The 16,166-nt window shown below is 41.2% G+C and overlaps 2 protein-coding genes across 4 annotated transcripts; both read right to left on the bottom strand.

Annotated features, from left to right (window-relative positions):
• Nucleotides 1-871: 871 nt before the first annotated feature.
• LOC146510512 (GTPase IMAP family member 9-like) lies at nucleotides 872-5,696 on the bottom strand. Of its 2 annotated transcripts, none has more exons than XM_085175684.1 (2): nucleotides 5,568-5,696; nucleotides 872-2,699 (listed from the first exon to the last, which is right to left on the bottom strand). In XM_085175684.1, the coding sequence occupies exons 1-2, from the start codon at nucleotides 5,590-5,592 to the stop codon at nucleotides 1,873-1,875; spliced, it is 852 nt and encodes a 283-aa protein (XP_085031810.1). In that variant the 5' UTR covers nucleotides 5,593-5,696; the 3' UTR covers nucleotides 872-1,872. The 2 variants fall into 2 exon arrangements, with proteins under 2 accessions (XP_085031810.1, XP_085031809.1); XM_085175683.1 differs by having other exon boundaries at nucleotides 872-2,702; nucleotides 5,568-5,693.
• A 2,595-nt stretch (nucleotides 5,697-8,291) lies between these two features.
• Nucleotides 8,292-14,744, bottom strand: LOC146510511 (GTPase IMAP family member 9-like). Of its 2 annotated transcripts, none has more exons than XM_085175678.1 (2): nucleotides 14,507-14,744; nucleotides 8,292-12,136 (listed from the first exon to the last, which is right to left on the bottom strand). In XM_085175678.1, the coding sequence occupies exons 1-2, from the start codon at nucleotides 14,529-14,531 to the stop codon at nucleotides 11,307-11,309; spliced, it is 855 nt and encodes a 284-aa protein (XP_085031804.1). In that variant the 5' UTR covers nucleotides 14,532-14,744; the 3' UTR covers nucleotides 8,292-11,306. The 2 variants fall into 2 exon arrangements, with proteins under 2 accessions (XP_085031804.1, XP_085031806.1); XM_085175680.1 differs by having other exon boundaries at nucleotides 8,292-12,133.
• Nucleotides 14,745-16,166: the final 1,422 nt, after the last annotated feature.

Genomic DNA, 16,166 nt, shown 5'->3' with positions numbered 1-16,166 from the left:
GAAGGCTCTGCCTCCCATTCTACTTTTAAATACTCTAGGAACAACAAGTAGGCCTGCAGAGCGAGAGCGAAGGGCTCTAATAGGGTGATATGGTACTACAAGGTCATTAAGATAAGATGGGGCCTTATTATTTAAGATCTTGTATGTGAGGAGCAGGATTTTGAATTCTGGATTTAACAGGAAGCCAAAACAGGAGAAATCTGCTCTCTCTTTCTAGTCCCTGTCAGGACTCTTGCTGCAGCATTTTGGATTAGCTGAAGGCTTTTCAGGGAGTTTTTAGGACTTCCTGATAATAATGAATTGCAGTCGTCCAGCCTGGAAGTAATAAATGCATGAACTAGTTTTTCAGCGTTACTCTGAGACAGGATATTTCTAATTTTAGAGATGTTGCGCAAATGGAAGAACGCAGCAATTTGTGTCTAAATGATCAGTATTTATTCAGATATGTGTTTGCATTTGTAAATCAGTTCAGGTATGGTCAGATTGCTTTGTCTGTGTGGGTGAATAGGAGGGGGCGATGGAGGTGTTCTGGCTCTGAGGTCGTCCATGTTTTCTACAGTCATTGGTACAAATGGTGAAACACCAGCACACTGGGCCCAGGTGTTACCAGTGCTACGTTCACACTGCAGGTCTTGATGCTCAATTCCGATTTTTTGATCAAATCCGATTGTTTTGTCTGCTCGTTCACACTACAAATAAAATGCGACAGCAAACGCGCTCTAGTGTGAACGTTCAAAGCGGCCGCATGCGCAGCTTTGAAGACGTCACACACAACACGCTCTGTTTAGACCCACACCAAACAACATTGTTTGACTGATGGCCTTAATATAAAGATTTGTTTTGGACTTCACGTTTCACAATTTTGCTTTAAGTTATAAAGTTATTTTGTTATTTACATATGGCCCAATAATGATCCTGTTGGGTCTGCGCTTCAGCAGGCCTGCTAGTTCAGAGACTCATCACTCATGAAGAAAGCAAGACAACGACAGAACTGTTGTTTTCTTGCTAGCAAGGGAAGGTTGGTCAGCACCAAGTGTGTGTGTGTGTGTGTGTGTGTGTGTGTGTGTGTGTACAATAACAGTCTCCCCACAGAAGGTTATTTGATGTCTTTTTTATTACTCTGGTAGAACATACATGAACGTCATGCTATGGCTTTAGCATTAGCTTTATTAGCTTTATTGTTCGCACACTCTGTGTGGCCCAAACACAAGGAGCACAATCAGCTGGTCAGAGTGACGGCTCGCCCACAGTGGGGAATTTATGTCCCACCTCCAGCATGAAGAGACAGTAATGTCTGCTGTACCAGCAGGAGAGCCTCGCTCTCATGCAGCCATGAACAATGCAGCATGCAGTATTCAGTATGCAAGAAGATTACAGTTACATTACTTTACTCATTTACATCACAAGTGTATTGATTTATGCATAAATGGAAACACACAGAGAACATGACCTTTATTAGTGAACATAGTCACATTTTGCTCACCAGCTCCAAGATTCTCATCCAATCAACAAGCTGTTTGCATTCTGTCGTTCAAACTAAAGTCTGCCACACAGAAAGAGCTGTGGTCAAAGTATTTGTTACTACACACAGCAGAACAGACACACATCAAACTCTGGGACGTCTCGGCTCCTCTTTTATTCTCAGCCATCTAAACATGCATAGCTATGCAAAATCATGCAGTGAAGTTCTAACCACCTAAATCTACATGTGAGGGTTAATATATATATACTGCTGTGTATTTATAATAGTGGGATATATTTCTGTTCTATTCCACTGAGTTAATTTTGAGTATAGTGCTGAGTCGTCTGCTAACTCATATGTACCAACTCTGAGGTGGAAATATGTAGATTATGAACCTGCATTCGTCACCTTCACTGTGTGACACATGCATGTTTCAGTGCAACGACTGCAGCTGCCAATCCTGCTCCCACTGCTGCTCCCAATGGGCCTAAGATGCTTCCAACGCTTGCCCCTATCCCACAAGCCCTGATGTACTCGTTTTCTCTTTCTGCCCGTCTTCTGGCTTCTTTTTCTGACATCTCTGGATTTTCTTCCAGGAGTCGATCCATTTCTGCTTTTATTGCTTTCTCAGCTTCTTCAAACATCTCTTTGGTGTAGCAGCTTCCTCCGTTTTTCTGGACCATTGTGTTGATCTTCTTCAGCAGCTCTTCGACCTGAGAGGAATCCTTTTCTCTGTTGTTAAAAACATGATATCCTCCCTCACACTGACTGATGAAGTCATTGAGTTCTTTATTTCCATTAATTAAATGTTCTACACTGACTTCATCTGCTTCCAGATCGTCTCCATGGGTGAACAAGGCCATAGTGTAGCGTGCCGCTTCATCTCCATATATCTTCTGAAGGAGTTTCACTGTTTCTTGTTCTTCTTTGGTGAATCTGTTTGGTTGGATCACAACCAGGAACACGTGAGGACCAGGAGCAGCAAAGGAGATGCACTTACTGATCTCTTTCACCACCTGCTCTTGAGATAGTTTGGTATCAAACAGACCTGGAGTATCAACTACAGCCAGTGTTTGACCCCCAAACTCTCCTGTTTCCTTCTGACACTCTGCTGTTATTGAAGCTGACGATGAAGTGGATTTAAAAACTCTTCTTTTTAAGATGGTGTTTCCTGCTGCACTCTTCCCAGCTCCAGTTTTCCCAACCATCACGATCCTGAGATGTTCTTTTGCTGCATCTGCTGAAGAAGATCAACATGTCATCGATGAGGTTTTCCAAAGAGAAGCATTCCACATCCACTTTATTAGTAATCACACCTCTGAGTGGCATTAGTAATAATAATACTAATAATAATAATAATAATAATAATAATAAATTATATTTATGAGCGCCTTTCAAGTCACCCAAGGACACTTTACAATAGGATAAAACACTTAGTAAAACAATGGCAGAATAAGAAGAATAAAATAAAAGCACAAGATAAAATTAACAAACAGTGGATTCACAGTGAATATGCAGATTTGAACAGAAGAGTTTTGAGTTGGGATTTAAACCAACTGTTTTTTCTTGTTTGTTTGTTTGTTTGTTTTGTTTTTGCTTTGTTTGCCTTCTCTCACCCCAACCGGTCGCAGCAGATGGCCCCGCCCCTCCCTGAGCCGGGTTCTGCTGGAGGTTTCTTCCTGTTAAAAGGGAGTTTTTCCTTCCCACTGTCGCCAAAGTGCTTGCTCATAGGGGGTCATATGATTGTTGGGCTTTTCTCTCTGTATCTATGAAGCGCCTTGAGGCGACACTTGTTGTGATTTGGCGCTTTATAAATAAAATTGAATTGAATTGAATTTTATTATTTGCTTCGAGCCCTGTGTACAGGAGCTGCATGCTAAAAGATCTTTTGTTAAAAGGGTTGGCGTAATAAGCAAATGCTTCAGCCAATACCTTTTGATTAGCCTTGTCTCATGCTTTCTTGCTTTGTGGTAAATCTTTGTTCTGTCTTCACTGAGATATTTGAATGCTAATCAATAAACAAACATAAACTGTGGGAGAGAACCAATGTTTCTTATTTCTGGGGGCAGAGCAGCTGAAAGCTCTGCTTCCCATGCTGGTGAGGCGGAAGGAAGGTACAGCAAGCTGGATAGAAGAAGAAGAACGAAGTGAACGGGCAGAACAGGTGGTGGTTAACAGGTCAGAAAGGTAAGGAGGAGCGAGGTTATGAATGGCCTTGAAGGTGAGCAGAAGAAGTTTGAATATTATCCGGAATTTTACAGGGAGCCAGTGAAGTTCTTGAAGAACAGGGGCGATGTGCTGGTAGGAGGAGTTCTGGTGATAATTCTGAACCAGTTGAAGCTTATGGAGGGATTTTTGGGGGAGACCATGCAAAAGAGAATTGCAGTAGTCAATACGGGAGGTAACAAGACTGTGGACAAGAATGACGTAGACTGGGTGGAAAGAGAAGGAAGCAATCTGTTAATGTTACGTAGATGGAAGTAGGCAGAACGGGTGAGATTATTGATGTGAGATTTATAGGAAAGTGAACTGTCTAGGATGACACCAAGGCTCTTAACCTGAGGAGAAGGGAAAACTGGAGTTATCGATGGTGAGTGAGAAATGGTTCGCCTTCAAAAGGTTGGATTTGGTGCCAATAAGGAGGATCTCAGTTTTATCCTCATTGAGCTTTAGAAAATTAGAGGTAAACCAGGATTTTAACTCGGATAGACATTCTGTAAGGGAAGAAGGTGGGAGGGAGGAATCAGGTTTGCAAGAGAGATATAACTGGGTGTCATCAGCAAAACAGTGAAACTGAAGATCAAATTTGCGGAAGATGGTACCTAGAGGGAGGATGTATATTATGAAGAGAAGAGGGCCTAAAACTGAGCCTTGGGGTACACCAGAGGTGACGGGGAATAGACGAGAGCGGAATGAACTTAGTTGAATAAACTGGGAACGGTCGAGGAGATATGATTGAAACCAGGCAAGGGGTGTGTCAGAGATGCCGAGAGAGGAAAGTCTGCTTAGAAGTACAGAGTGAGAAATGGTGTCGAAGGCTGAGCTCAGATCTAAAAGGACGAGAATGGTGAGAAGACCAGAGTCAGCTCCAATTAAAAGATCGTTCATGCTGCATCATTCATCAGCATGAAATGATATCACTGCTACACAGATGATGGAGCAGTTTTATAAGCCCAGCTGTTTCACATCTCCTTCTACTCCTTTCACTGATATCAGGACTTTCCTCCATGAGTCAGTAGCTGATAACATGCACAAGAACACTTTCTGTTCAGCAATGAGCTCAGCCTCAGGGAGGGGCAGCCCTCTGAGGGGAGGGAGACAAAGACGTACGTTTATGCACCTCTCTGCATTTAATCCTTTCTTATTATTAATCTCTGGCTCTCTTCTACAGCGTGTCTTTGTCCTGTCTCCCTCCACTCCAACCGCTCACGGCACACAGCCGCCCCTCCCTGAGTCTGCTTCTGATGGAGGTTTAAGGAAGACGGATTTTGTCAGCATCAAACCACTGCAGCCTTCTGAGATGCAGCCAAGACAGTTTTTATTTTTTCTCTGGTCCGACCAACGAGTGCTGAGTAAAGCAGGTTTTTACATATACAGGTCCTCTGACACATCTACAACACTGTGCATAACACACACCTGCACACAGCAACAAAGAAATTGACTTTAATGTTCAGGTCGTCTGTTGTTGTGAGACCTTCTCTGGTTTCTTTCTGGTTGTAATGGTGGAGCAGCTTCAGTCTGAATGAAAACTCCCTGAAAATGTTACCAATCCATGAAAGAGTAAAGTAACGCTGTCTAAATACAGTTAATTTGGTTGTTAACTGTTTTCTGTTGTCACAAAAAGCTTTTCAGTGTTGAATTCACTTGCATTTGTTTAAAATTTGTGCAGCACATTTGGCTGTAACAGGACAGCAGAGGTCAAATAACTACAGAACAGAATGAGAGAGCAGTGTTAGCAGCACACACACATTCACAAAGAGAAATCACCTGCCTGAAAACAATCAATTCATCAATTTAATGAATACAAAACCTCATATTCTCCTTATCAAAACTTTATATGAACCTGAGATTTCTTATACAACAATAAAAGTTATAAATTACTCACAGGGTGGAGCAGGATTGCTGTCCATGTTCGTCTTTTACAGGCGGATAATCTTTGTCTCTGCTGATGTTCTGCTCTCAGCTGCGTCACTTCCTTCAGCCGCCTCGTTGGCAGTGCTCTGTGTTTCTGCAGCAAAGCTCTGTCCAGTTTTTAAAGCTTCCAATCAGGTCATCTGATATTGATCGTTTGCCTGGCATTCAAGCAGATGTAGGAAATCTGCAGTCAGCAATATTAAACCTGTGCTGTCAGGAAACAATGACCTAACAGAATATCATGATCCTGGACAGATCAGGAGTTTTGCACTTTCAATTTCTGTTCCTTAACGTTTCTGTTTCAGTCTTATGTTACTGTAGTTTTTTTTTTTTTTTGCAGTTTTGTGCCTTTTTAGAAGTATTTTTGTGTTGGTTTCCTCATATCATCCATCCATAAAATCGAGGTTAGTCATTAATATACTGCTGCTGGGCTGTAGTTACATCGTAAATGTTTAAAAACTGAGCTTTAAAATGATTAACGGTAATAAAAACCGAGAGAAGCCGACAGGGATCACTGACTGTTTTTAGGGGCTTGTTGAGATTAAATACAACAAGATACAAAACACTAAAACATGTTAAAAACACAACAGCCTTAATGAAGAAAGAGTAGAGTGGGCCCTGGATTCATCACGTCATCAATCATCATCCTCACTAATGTCTGAGTGTCAGACACAAACATGGGGATCAACATATTTAGTTTTAAAGTAAGTTACAGAGCTTTTCCTGCCTCTCTGGAGGGATTATATTTCACTAAAAAACGATCTAATATGCATGTCCACATAATTATGCATTATTATAATTATAATATATTAAAAAACACACGCTGTATTTTAAAGAACATACATTAAGAAGCAGATTATATTAGATTTATATTTTAAATAAGACAAAATTTGGATTTTACAGCAGTAAAATTATTGTATCTCTACACAGCAAATTCAAAAGTGTTAAATGTTTTGGTGTTAGCAGTCTTAGAGTTAATTTTACTCTAAGTAGAGTCACATTCTTTTAATGTAACTCTGAGGTGTAAAATGATAGTAGTTAAAATCGAGTGTTAAAAATGAGTGTTTCTATTTCAAATCTGGAGGTGTTACAATGGAAACATTAACTCTTGACCTCTTAACTCTGAACTCCTACAGGGGCTATGACACCAATAGAGTAAATTCACAGACTCCGCCCCCAGCACGGCTCCAATCGAAGCTGAAGTGAAGCCGTTTCAGAACATTTTGCTCTACATATTTGAGTTGTTTGCCATGCTTGGTAAGTCATGTTTTCAAAGATTGTTTCAATTATTGTTATTAGCTTTTACTTCTGTGGCTCTTTGGAGTTGAGACAAAGCTGTGTGAAAGGCATTAGCCATGTTGCTCGGTGATAGCATAATATTCTGTTTTAGCTAGCTGAAAGGTATTGTTTGCGGGCAAATACCACAGCCTTGAAAAAAAGCTTGCATGTGAATTTTCAGTCAAATTTCTTGGTCAAATACACTTAAAACAATGTCTAGAATGTGAAATGTTGGTATAATGGTGCTACTTGAAGCCTGAAAACGATCTCCCATAAAAAACGAGCAAACAGCAGTAGCAGATGTCCTGACTGGGTTCTACGTTAGCATTTAGATCCCTCCAGAGTTTTGTGCACACGGTTTAGGTAAAAATGAAAAAGGTTGAGGTTTTACATTTAGTTCAGTATTACCTGTTGTCTGTGTCCTTGTCTTTTGGGAAAATACTTTACACAAGTAATGGCTCAAAAAGGATTCCTTTTTTTTTTTTTACTGTGCTGCAATTGATTTGTGCCATTAATTAGTGTCAACTAATTTTTATTCAATCTCCACATAGGATATGCTTGTGAAGATGGAATATGGGGGAGAGCAGAAGTGCGTTGAAGTTCCACAAAGTGATGAATGAAGGACATGCATATTGTATTGAAGAAATAAGTGATGAGAATGCTGTTATTTGCATTTACCAGCTCACCTATGTCAGACCTTTTGATAAACGAAATTCTAATGAAAGTGAGAACATGTACACTGTTACATCTTTCAGAAAATGTTTTGAAATTGTGGTGCACAGTTCAGAATAAATGTTTTTCAAAAACCATTGCGTCTTTTTAGTAAATGTTTATTTCCAAAAGAAATTTCTAGAAGTTCAGAACAGTAAAATTCCCGCTTTTTAGAATTAATTAGAAGATAACTCTTACGTAGTTAAACTAAAATACTCTTTGAGAGTTAATATATAAACTCTTAACACCAAGTGTTAAATTATCAACTCCAGACAGATTTGGTGTTTAACACTAAATCAGAGTTAACATACCAACTCTCCAAAAAGAGTCAAATTAACACTCTCTGGTGTGGACCCATATAGACACTTTAAAAGTGTTGAAATCAAATCTGACAGTGTTAATTTGGACATGCTGGATTTGCTGTGTACAGTTTAAAAATGTAATAAGCTTTCCCCCTGCACAGAGTGGATAGAGAAACAAATGGAATCATCATAAATACATTATTTTATATTTATTACTTCCCCCTCCTCATTGCTTTATTATTGTAGCTCTAGTAATAAATAATAATGTAAGGATTCTGGATCAGCACCGAGATGCCCATAGTATATACAGTATTCTGAAGAAGGTCACTGTCTGTGCGTGCGTGCATGTGTGTGCGTGCATGTGTGTGCGTGCATGTGTGTTTTATTTAGATGGATTTTTAAAAAAAAATATTACTCATGATATAACATTGTCCAGACATGGCTGGTAAGGACATGAGGAGGAAACAGTAGAGCTGTGTGAGGCTACTAAAGGCAGGGCTATAACATTTTTCTGTCATCATTTTATTATAGATTAAGTGCTGGAGTTGTTAGGTGTGGATAATTAGATTATAGTTTATTGCAATAGCAAGTTGTGCCTTGTTCTCAGATAGACAGCAAGGGGAGAGTGATATATGAGATGATGGGATGGAAGGAAGAAGAGAAGCAAGAGTGATTCACAGGCAGAGCCGAGTTTATTTCTCAGTTTTTTGTTGCCTTATGGTTCCAAGCGCTGTCACCAATCTCTGCATTTTGTTATTATCTCATGACACTTGTTTAATCAGCTACCATCTCTCCTATGGACTTTTTAATGTCTACAGATCAACACAGCCCTGCCCTCCAGCACCATCAGCAGCACTATCAGCAGCAACTCCTCAACAGCAACATTGTACCCATCAGGTAAAACATCGGCTACGTTTGCTTTGCCTTGTTGCCCATATTAGATTGTTGATGAATGTGTGTTGTTGTTATTCAGCCTGGTTCAATGTGCCCCTTTTTAACTTTGAGCACCCGCCCCTTTAAACCTCTCTGCACGGCCCTGCTGTAAACGGACCAAAGTTCAGTTGGGAAAACAACTGAGATCATCCATCCAAAAAATCGAGGTTAGTCATTAATATACTGCTGCTGGGCTGTAGTTACATCGTAAATGTTTAAAAACTGAGCTTTAAAATGATTAACGGTAATAAAAACCGAGAGAAGCCGACAGGGATCACTGACTGTTTTTAGGGGCTTGTTGAGATTAAATACAACAAGATACAAAACATTAAAACATGTTAAAAACACAACAGCCTTAATGAAGAAAGAGTAGAGTGGGCCCTGGATTCATCACGTCATCAATCATCATCCTCACTAATGTCTGAGTGTCAGACACAAACATGGGGATCAAACTCTGGCTGGTGTGGATCCTCCAGGTCTGTTTAACACCGGCAAGAGTGAACCTGATGTGAGGAGGGAAATGACTCAGGTCTAAATGGTCCTGTTCACCCACGGAGACGAGCTGAAGAGGAACACAGAAGAAGTCATCACTGACAGCAGATCGCTGCATAACTTAAATCTACATGTAGAAGACAGGTTTGATGTTATACTCAAGTTCATGCAGAAATGTGGAAAATGTCAGAGTTGACTGATACTGGGAGACTGAACACTGGGAAGGATGGGATACTTTAAGTAGTGTAAAGCTGGAAAAGGAAGACAGTCTGTGCTCATATCCTGAAGTCCAGTCAACTAACTGCTGTTTTTTATTTTAAATATTTTTCAGTTAAGTTTCATCTGAGCAGCACATTTATTTAGCATTTAAATAAATCCTGCTTTATGTTTGAGACAACACCACGTACATCTAGAAACACTTCACTGTCAGGCTGTTAGCTAACCATCACATGTGTTGCACTCAAGTGCTGCAAAACCCGTTTAAATAAAAAAATCACACTGAACTGTTTTATTACAATAACTTTAGTGTATTTAATGAAGCCATGCATGTTTGTCTCTGAGCTACAGCGACTTGAAGAAGATGCAGGTGAGAGTGAACATGTGCGATCCTGAATAACTCCACAGGTACACGAGATCCTCACATGAAATATGCAGGACTGAGAAACACATTTGACCTGATCAGCAACAGGATGTTCGTCTGTAAACAGATGATCAGGTAAATTCAAAGCTGTGAACATCACGTGGAACAAAAGCTGGAACTCATCAAAATACAAATAAAATGCGACAGCAAACGCGCTCTAGTGTGAACCCTCAAAGCGGCCGCATGCGCAAAAGAAGACGTCACACACAACGCGCTCTGTTTAGACCCAGAGCAACAGTATGTTTGACTGATGGCCTTAATATAAAGATTTGTTTTGGACTTTACGTTTCACAATTTTGCTTTAAGTTATAAAGTTATTTTGTTATTTACATATGGCCCAATAATGATCCTGTTGGGTCTGCGCTTCAGCAGGCCTGCTAGTTCAGAGACTCTGACGCTGAACGCTCCTCACCTGTTTCCCTGCAGCCTTTTATTCAGTCAATACAAGCACCACCCATTGTAACACTTATATGGTCACAAAAGGTTAAAACAATGTGTGTGTGTGTGTGTGTGTGTGTGTGTGTGTGTGTGTGTGTGTGTGTGTGTGTGTGTGTACAATAACAGTCTCCCCACAGAAGGTTATTTGATGTCTTTTTTATTACTCTGGTAGAACATACATGAACGTCATGCTATGGCTTTAGCATTAGCTTTATTAGCTTTATTGTTCGCACACTCTGTGTGGTCCAAACACAAGGAGCACAATCAGCTGGTCAGAGTGACGGCTCGCCCACAGTGGGAATTTATGTCCCACCTCCAGCATGAAGAGACAGTAATGTCTGCTGTACCAGCAGGAGAGCCTCGCTCTCATGCAGCCATGAACAATGCAGCATGCAGTATTCAGTATGAAAGAAGATTACAGTTACATTACTTTACTCATTTACATCACAAGTGTATTGATTTATGCATAAATGGAAACACACAGAGAACATGACCTTTATTAGTGAACATAGTCACATTTTGCTCACCAGCTCCAAGATTCTCATCCAATCAACAAGCTGTTTGCATTCTGTCGTTCAAACTAAAGTCTGCCACACAGAAAGAGCTGTGGTCAAAGTATTTGTTACTACACACAGCAGAACAGACACACATCAAACTCTGGGACGTCTCGGCTCCTCTTTTATTCTCAGCCATCTAAACATGCATAGCTATGCAAAATCATGCAGTGAAGTTCTAACCACCTAAATCTACATGTGAGGGTTAATATATATATACTGCTGTGTATTTATAATAGTGGGATATATTTCTGTTCTATTCCACTGAGTTAATTTTGAGTATAGTGCTGAGTCGTCTGCTAACTCATATGTACCAACTCTGAGGTGGAAATATGTAGATTATGAACCTGCATTCGTCACCTTCACTGTGTGACACATGCATGTTTCAGTGCAACGACTGTAGCTGCCAATCCTGCTCCCACTGCTGCTCCCAATGGGCCTAAGATGCTTCCAACGCTCACCCCTATCAAACAAGCCTTGATGTACTCGTTTTCTCTTTCTGCCCGTCTTCTGGCTTCTTTTTCTGACATCTCTGGATTTTCTTCCAGGAGTCGATCCATCTCTGCTTTTATTGCTTTCTCAGCTTCTTCAAACATCTCTTTGGTGTAGCAGCTTCCTCCGTTTTTCTGGACCATTGTGTTGATCTTCTCCAGCAGCTCTTCGACCTGAGAGGAATCCTTTTCTCTGTTGTTAAAAACATGATATCGTCCCTCACACTGACTGATGAAGTCATTGAGTTCTTTATTTCCATTAATTAAATGTTCTACACTGACTTCATCTGCTTCCAGATCGTCTCCATGGGTGAACAAGGCCATAGTGTAGCGTGCCGCTTCATCTCCATATATCTTCTGAAGGAGTTTCACTGTTTCTTGTTCTTCTTTGGTGAATCTGTTTGGTTGGATCACAACCAGGAACACGTGAGGACCAGGAGCAGCAAAGGAGATGCACTTACCGATCTCTTTCACCACCTGCTCTAGAGATAGTTTGGTATCAAACAGACCTGGAGTATCAACTACAGCCAGTGTTTGACCCCCAAACTCTCCTGTTTCCTTCTGACACTCTGCTGTTATTGAAGATGACGATGAAGTGGATTTAAAAGCTCTTCTTTTTAAGATGGTGTTTCCTGCTGCACTCTTCCCAGCTCCAGTTTTCCCAACCATCACGATCCTGAGATGTTCTTTTGCTGCATCTGCTGAAGAAGATCAACATGTCATCGATGAGGTTTTCCAAAGAGAAGCATTCCACATCCACTTTATTAGTAATCACACCTCTGAGTGGCATTAGTAATAATAATAATAATAATAATAAATTATATTTATGAGCGCCTTTCAAGTCACCCAAGGACACTTTACAATAGGATAAAACACTTAGTAAAACAATGGCAGAATAAGAAGAATAAAATAAAAGCACAAGATAAAATTAACAAACAGTGGATTCACAGTGAATATGCAGATTTGAACAGAAGAGTTTTGAGTTGGGATTTAAACTGTGGGAGAGAACCAATGTTTCTTATTTCTGGGGGCAGAGCAGCTGAAAGCTCTGCTTCCCATGATGGTGAGGCGGAAGGAAGGTACAGCAAGCTGGATAGAAGAAGAAGAACGAAGTGAACGGGCAGAACAGGTGGTGGTTAACAGGTCAGAAAGGTAAGGAGGAGCGAGGTTATGAATGGCCTTGAAGGTGAGCAGAAGAAGTTTGAATATTATCCGGAATTTTACAGGGAGCCAGTGAAGTTCCTGAAGAACAGGGGCGATGTGCTGGTAGGAGGAGTTCTGGTGATAATTCTGAACCAGTTGAAGCTTATGGAGGGATTTTTGGGGGAGACCATGCAAAAGAGAATTGCAGTAGTCAATACGGGAGGTAACAAGACTGTGGACAAGAATGGACGTAGACTGGGTGGAAAGAGAAGGAAGTGATCTGTTAATGTTACGTAGATGGAAGTAGGCAGAACGGGTGAGATTACTGATGTGAGATTTATAGGAAAGTGAACTGTCTAGGATGACACCAAGGCTCTTAACCTGAGGAGAAGGGAAAACTGGAGTTATCGATGGTGAGTGAGAAATGGTTCGCCTTCAAAAGGTTGGATTTGGTGCCAATAAGGAGGATCTCAGTTTTATCCTCATTGAGCTTTAGAAAATTAGAGGTAAACCAGGATTTTCATTCGGATAGACATTCTGTAAGGGAAGAAGGTGGGAGGGAGGAATCAGGTTTGCAAGAGAGATATAACTGGGTGTCATCAGCAAAACAGTGAAACTGAAGATCAAATTTGCGGAAGATGGTACCTAGAGGGAGGATGTATATTATGAAGAGAAGAGGGCCTAAAACTGAGCCTTGGGGTACACCAGAGGTGACGGGGAATAGACGAGAGCGGAGTGATCTTAGTTGAATAAACTGAGAACGGTCGAGGAGATATGATTGAAACCAGGCAAGGGGTGTGTCAGAGATGCCGAGAGAGGAAAGTCTGCTTAGAAGTACAGAGTGAGAAATGGTGTCGAAGGCTGAGCTCAGATCTAAAAGGACGAGAATGGTGAGAAGACCAGAGTCAGCTCCAATTAAAAGATCGTTCATGCTGCATCATTCATCAGCATGAAATGATATCACTGCTACACAGATGATGGAGCAGTTTTATAAGCCCAGCTGTTTCACATCTCCTTCTACTCCTTTCACTGATATCAGGACTTTCCTCCATGAGTCAGTAGCTGATAACATGCACAAGAACACTTTCTGTTCAGCAATGAGCTCAGCCTCAGGGAGGGGCAGCCCTCTGAGGGGAGGGAGACAAAGACGTACGTTTATGCACCTCTCTGCATTTAATCCTTTCTTATTATTAATCTCTGGCTCTCTTCTACAGCGTGTCTTTGTCCTGTCTCCCTCCACTCCAACCGCTCACGGCACACAGCCGCCCCTCCCTGAGTCTGCTTCTGATGGAGGTTTAAGGAAGACGGATTTTGTCAGCATCAAACCACTGCAGCCTTCTGAGATGCAGCCAAGACAGTTTTTATTTTTTCTCCGGTCCGACCAACGAGTGCTGAGTAAAGCAGGTTTTTACATATACAGGTCCTCTGACACATCTACAACACTGTGCATAACACACACCTGCACACAGCAACAAAGAAATTGACTTTAATGTTCAGGTCGTCTGTTGTTGTGAGACCTTCTCTGGTTTCTTTCTGGTTGTAATGGTGGAGCAGCTTCAGTCTGAATGAAAACTCCCTGAAAATGTTACCAATCCATGAAAGAGTAAAGTAACGCTGTCTAAATACAGTTAATTTGGTTGTTAACTGTTTTCTGTTGTCACAAAAAGCTTTTCAGTGTTGAATTCACTTGCATTTGTTTAAAATTTGTGCAGCACATTTGGCTGTAACAGGACAGCAGAGGTCAAATAACTACAGAACAGAATGAGAGAGCAGTGTTAGCAGCACACACACATTCACAAAGAGAAATCACCTGCCTGAAAACAATGAATTCATCAATGTAATGAATACAAAACCTCATATTCTCCTTATCAAAACTTTATATGAACCTGAGATTTCTTATACAACAATAAAAGTTATAAATTACTCACAGGGTGGAGCAGGATTGCTGTCCATGTTCGTCTTTTACAGGCGGATAATCTTTGTCTCTGCTGATGTTCTGCTCTCAGCTGCGTGACTTCCTTCAGCCGCCTCGTTGGCAGTGCTCTGTGTTTCTGCAGCAAAGCTCTGTCCAGTTTTTAAAGCTTCCAATCAGGTCATCTGATATTGATCGTTTGCCTGGCCTTAAAAGCACATTCAAGCAGATGTAGGAAATCTGCAGTCAGCAGTATTAAACTTGTGCTGTCAGAAAACAATGACCTAACAGAATATCATGATCTTGGACAGATCAGGAGTTTTGCACTTTCATTTTCTGTTCCTTAACGTTTCTGTTTCAGTCTTATGTTACTGTCGTTTTTTTTGCAGTTTTGTGCCTTTTTAGAAGTATTTTTGTGTTGTTTCCTCATATTTACATTCAGTTATTTTGGTTGTTTTTCAGTAGCAGCTCGGCTCCTTAGTTCCAGTGAAAAAGACGACCTGAAGGAGGAATGTTTTTTGTTTTATACAGTGGCTCGTAAAAGTATTCGGCCCCCCTGAACTTTCCCACATTTTGTCACATTACAGCCACAAACATGAATCAATGTTATTGGAATTCCAGGTGAAAGACCAACACAAAGTGGTGAACACGTGAGAAGTGGAACGAAAATCAGACATGATTCCAAACATTTTTTACAGATAAATAACTGCAAAGTGGGGTGTGTGTAATTATTCAGCCCCTGAGTCAATACTTTGTAGAAACAGCTTTTGCTGCAGTTGCAGCTGCCAGTCTTTTAGGGTCTGTCTCTACCAGCTTTGCACATCTACAGACTGAAATCTTTGCCCATTCTTCTTTGAAACAGCTCCAGCTCAGTCAGATTAGATGGACGGCGTTTGTGAACAGCAGTTTTCAGATCTTGCCACAGATTCTCGATTGGCCCAGTCAAAGTCCAGATCTAAATCCATTCTAACACATGGATATGTTTTGTTTTAAACCATGCCATTGTTGCCCTGGCTTTATGTTCAGGGTCGTTGTCCTGCTGGAAGCTGAACCTCCGCCCCAGTCTCAAGTCTTTTGCCGACTCCAAAAGGTTTTCTTCCAAGATCGCCCTGTATTTGGCTCCATCCATCTTCCCATCAACTCTGACCAGCTTCCCTGTCCCTGCTGAAGCTGGGACAGGGAAGAGAAGCCCCCCCAGAGCATGATGCTGCCACCACCATATTTGACAGTGGGGATGGTGTGTTCAGAGTGATGTGCAGTGTTAGTTTTCCACACATAGCGTTTTGCATGTTGGTCTCATCTGACCAGAGCAGCTTCTTCCACATGTTTGCTGTGTCCCTGCAAACTGCAAACGGGACTTCTTATGGTTTTCTGTTAACAATGGCTTTCTTCTTGCCACTCTTCCATAAAGGCCAACTTTGTGCAGTGCACGACTAATAGTTGTCCTATGGACAGATTCCCCACCTGAGCTGTAGATCTCTGCAGCTCGTCCAGAGTCACCATGGGCCTCTTGGCTGCATTTCTGATCAGCTCCTTGTTCGGCCTGTGAGTTTAGGCGGACGGCCTTGTCTTGGTAGGTTTACAGTTGTACTCCTTCCATTTCTGAATGATCGCTTGAACAGAGCTCCGTGGGATGTTCAAGGCTTGGGAAATCTTTTTGTAGCCTAAGCCTAGTG

Source organism: Neolamprologus multifasciatus, chromosome 10 (genome assembly GCF_963576455.1).
Source record: "Neolamprologus multifasciatus chromosome 10, fNeoMul1.2, whole genome shotgun sequence".
In the NCBI taxonomy this organism is placed as follows: Eukaryota; Metazoa; Chordata; class Actinopteri; order Cichliformes; family Cichlidae; genus Neolamprologus; species Neolamprologus multifasciatus.
The sequence above is the reverse complement of the archived record's forward strand: the minus strand, read 5'-3'. Positions and strand labels throughout refer to the sequence as shown.

Coding starts and splice junctions, on each gene's coding strand:
- LOC146510512 (XM_085175683.1), bottom strand. CDS start 5,592: ATGGACAGCAATCCTGCTCCACCCT. Junction 2,703..5,567: donor CAGCAATCCTGCTCCACCCT/GTGAGTAATTTA, acceptor GATCTTCTTCAG/CAGATGCAGCAAAAGAACAT.
- LOC146510511 (XM_085175678.1), bottom strand. CDS start 14,531: ATGGACAGCAATCCTGCTCCACCCT. Junction 12,137..14,506: donor CAGCAATCCTGCTCCACCCT/GTGAGTAATTTA, acceptor GATCTTCTTCAG/CAGATGCAGCAAAAGAACAT.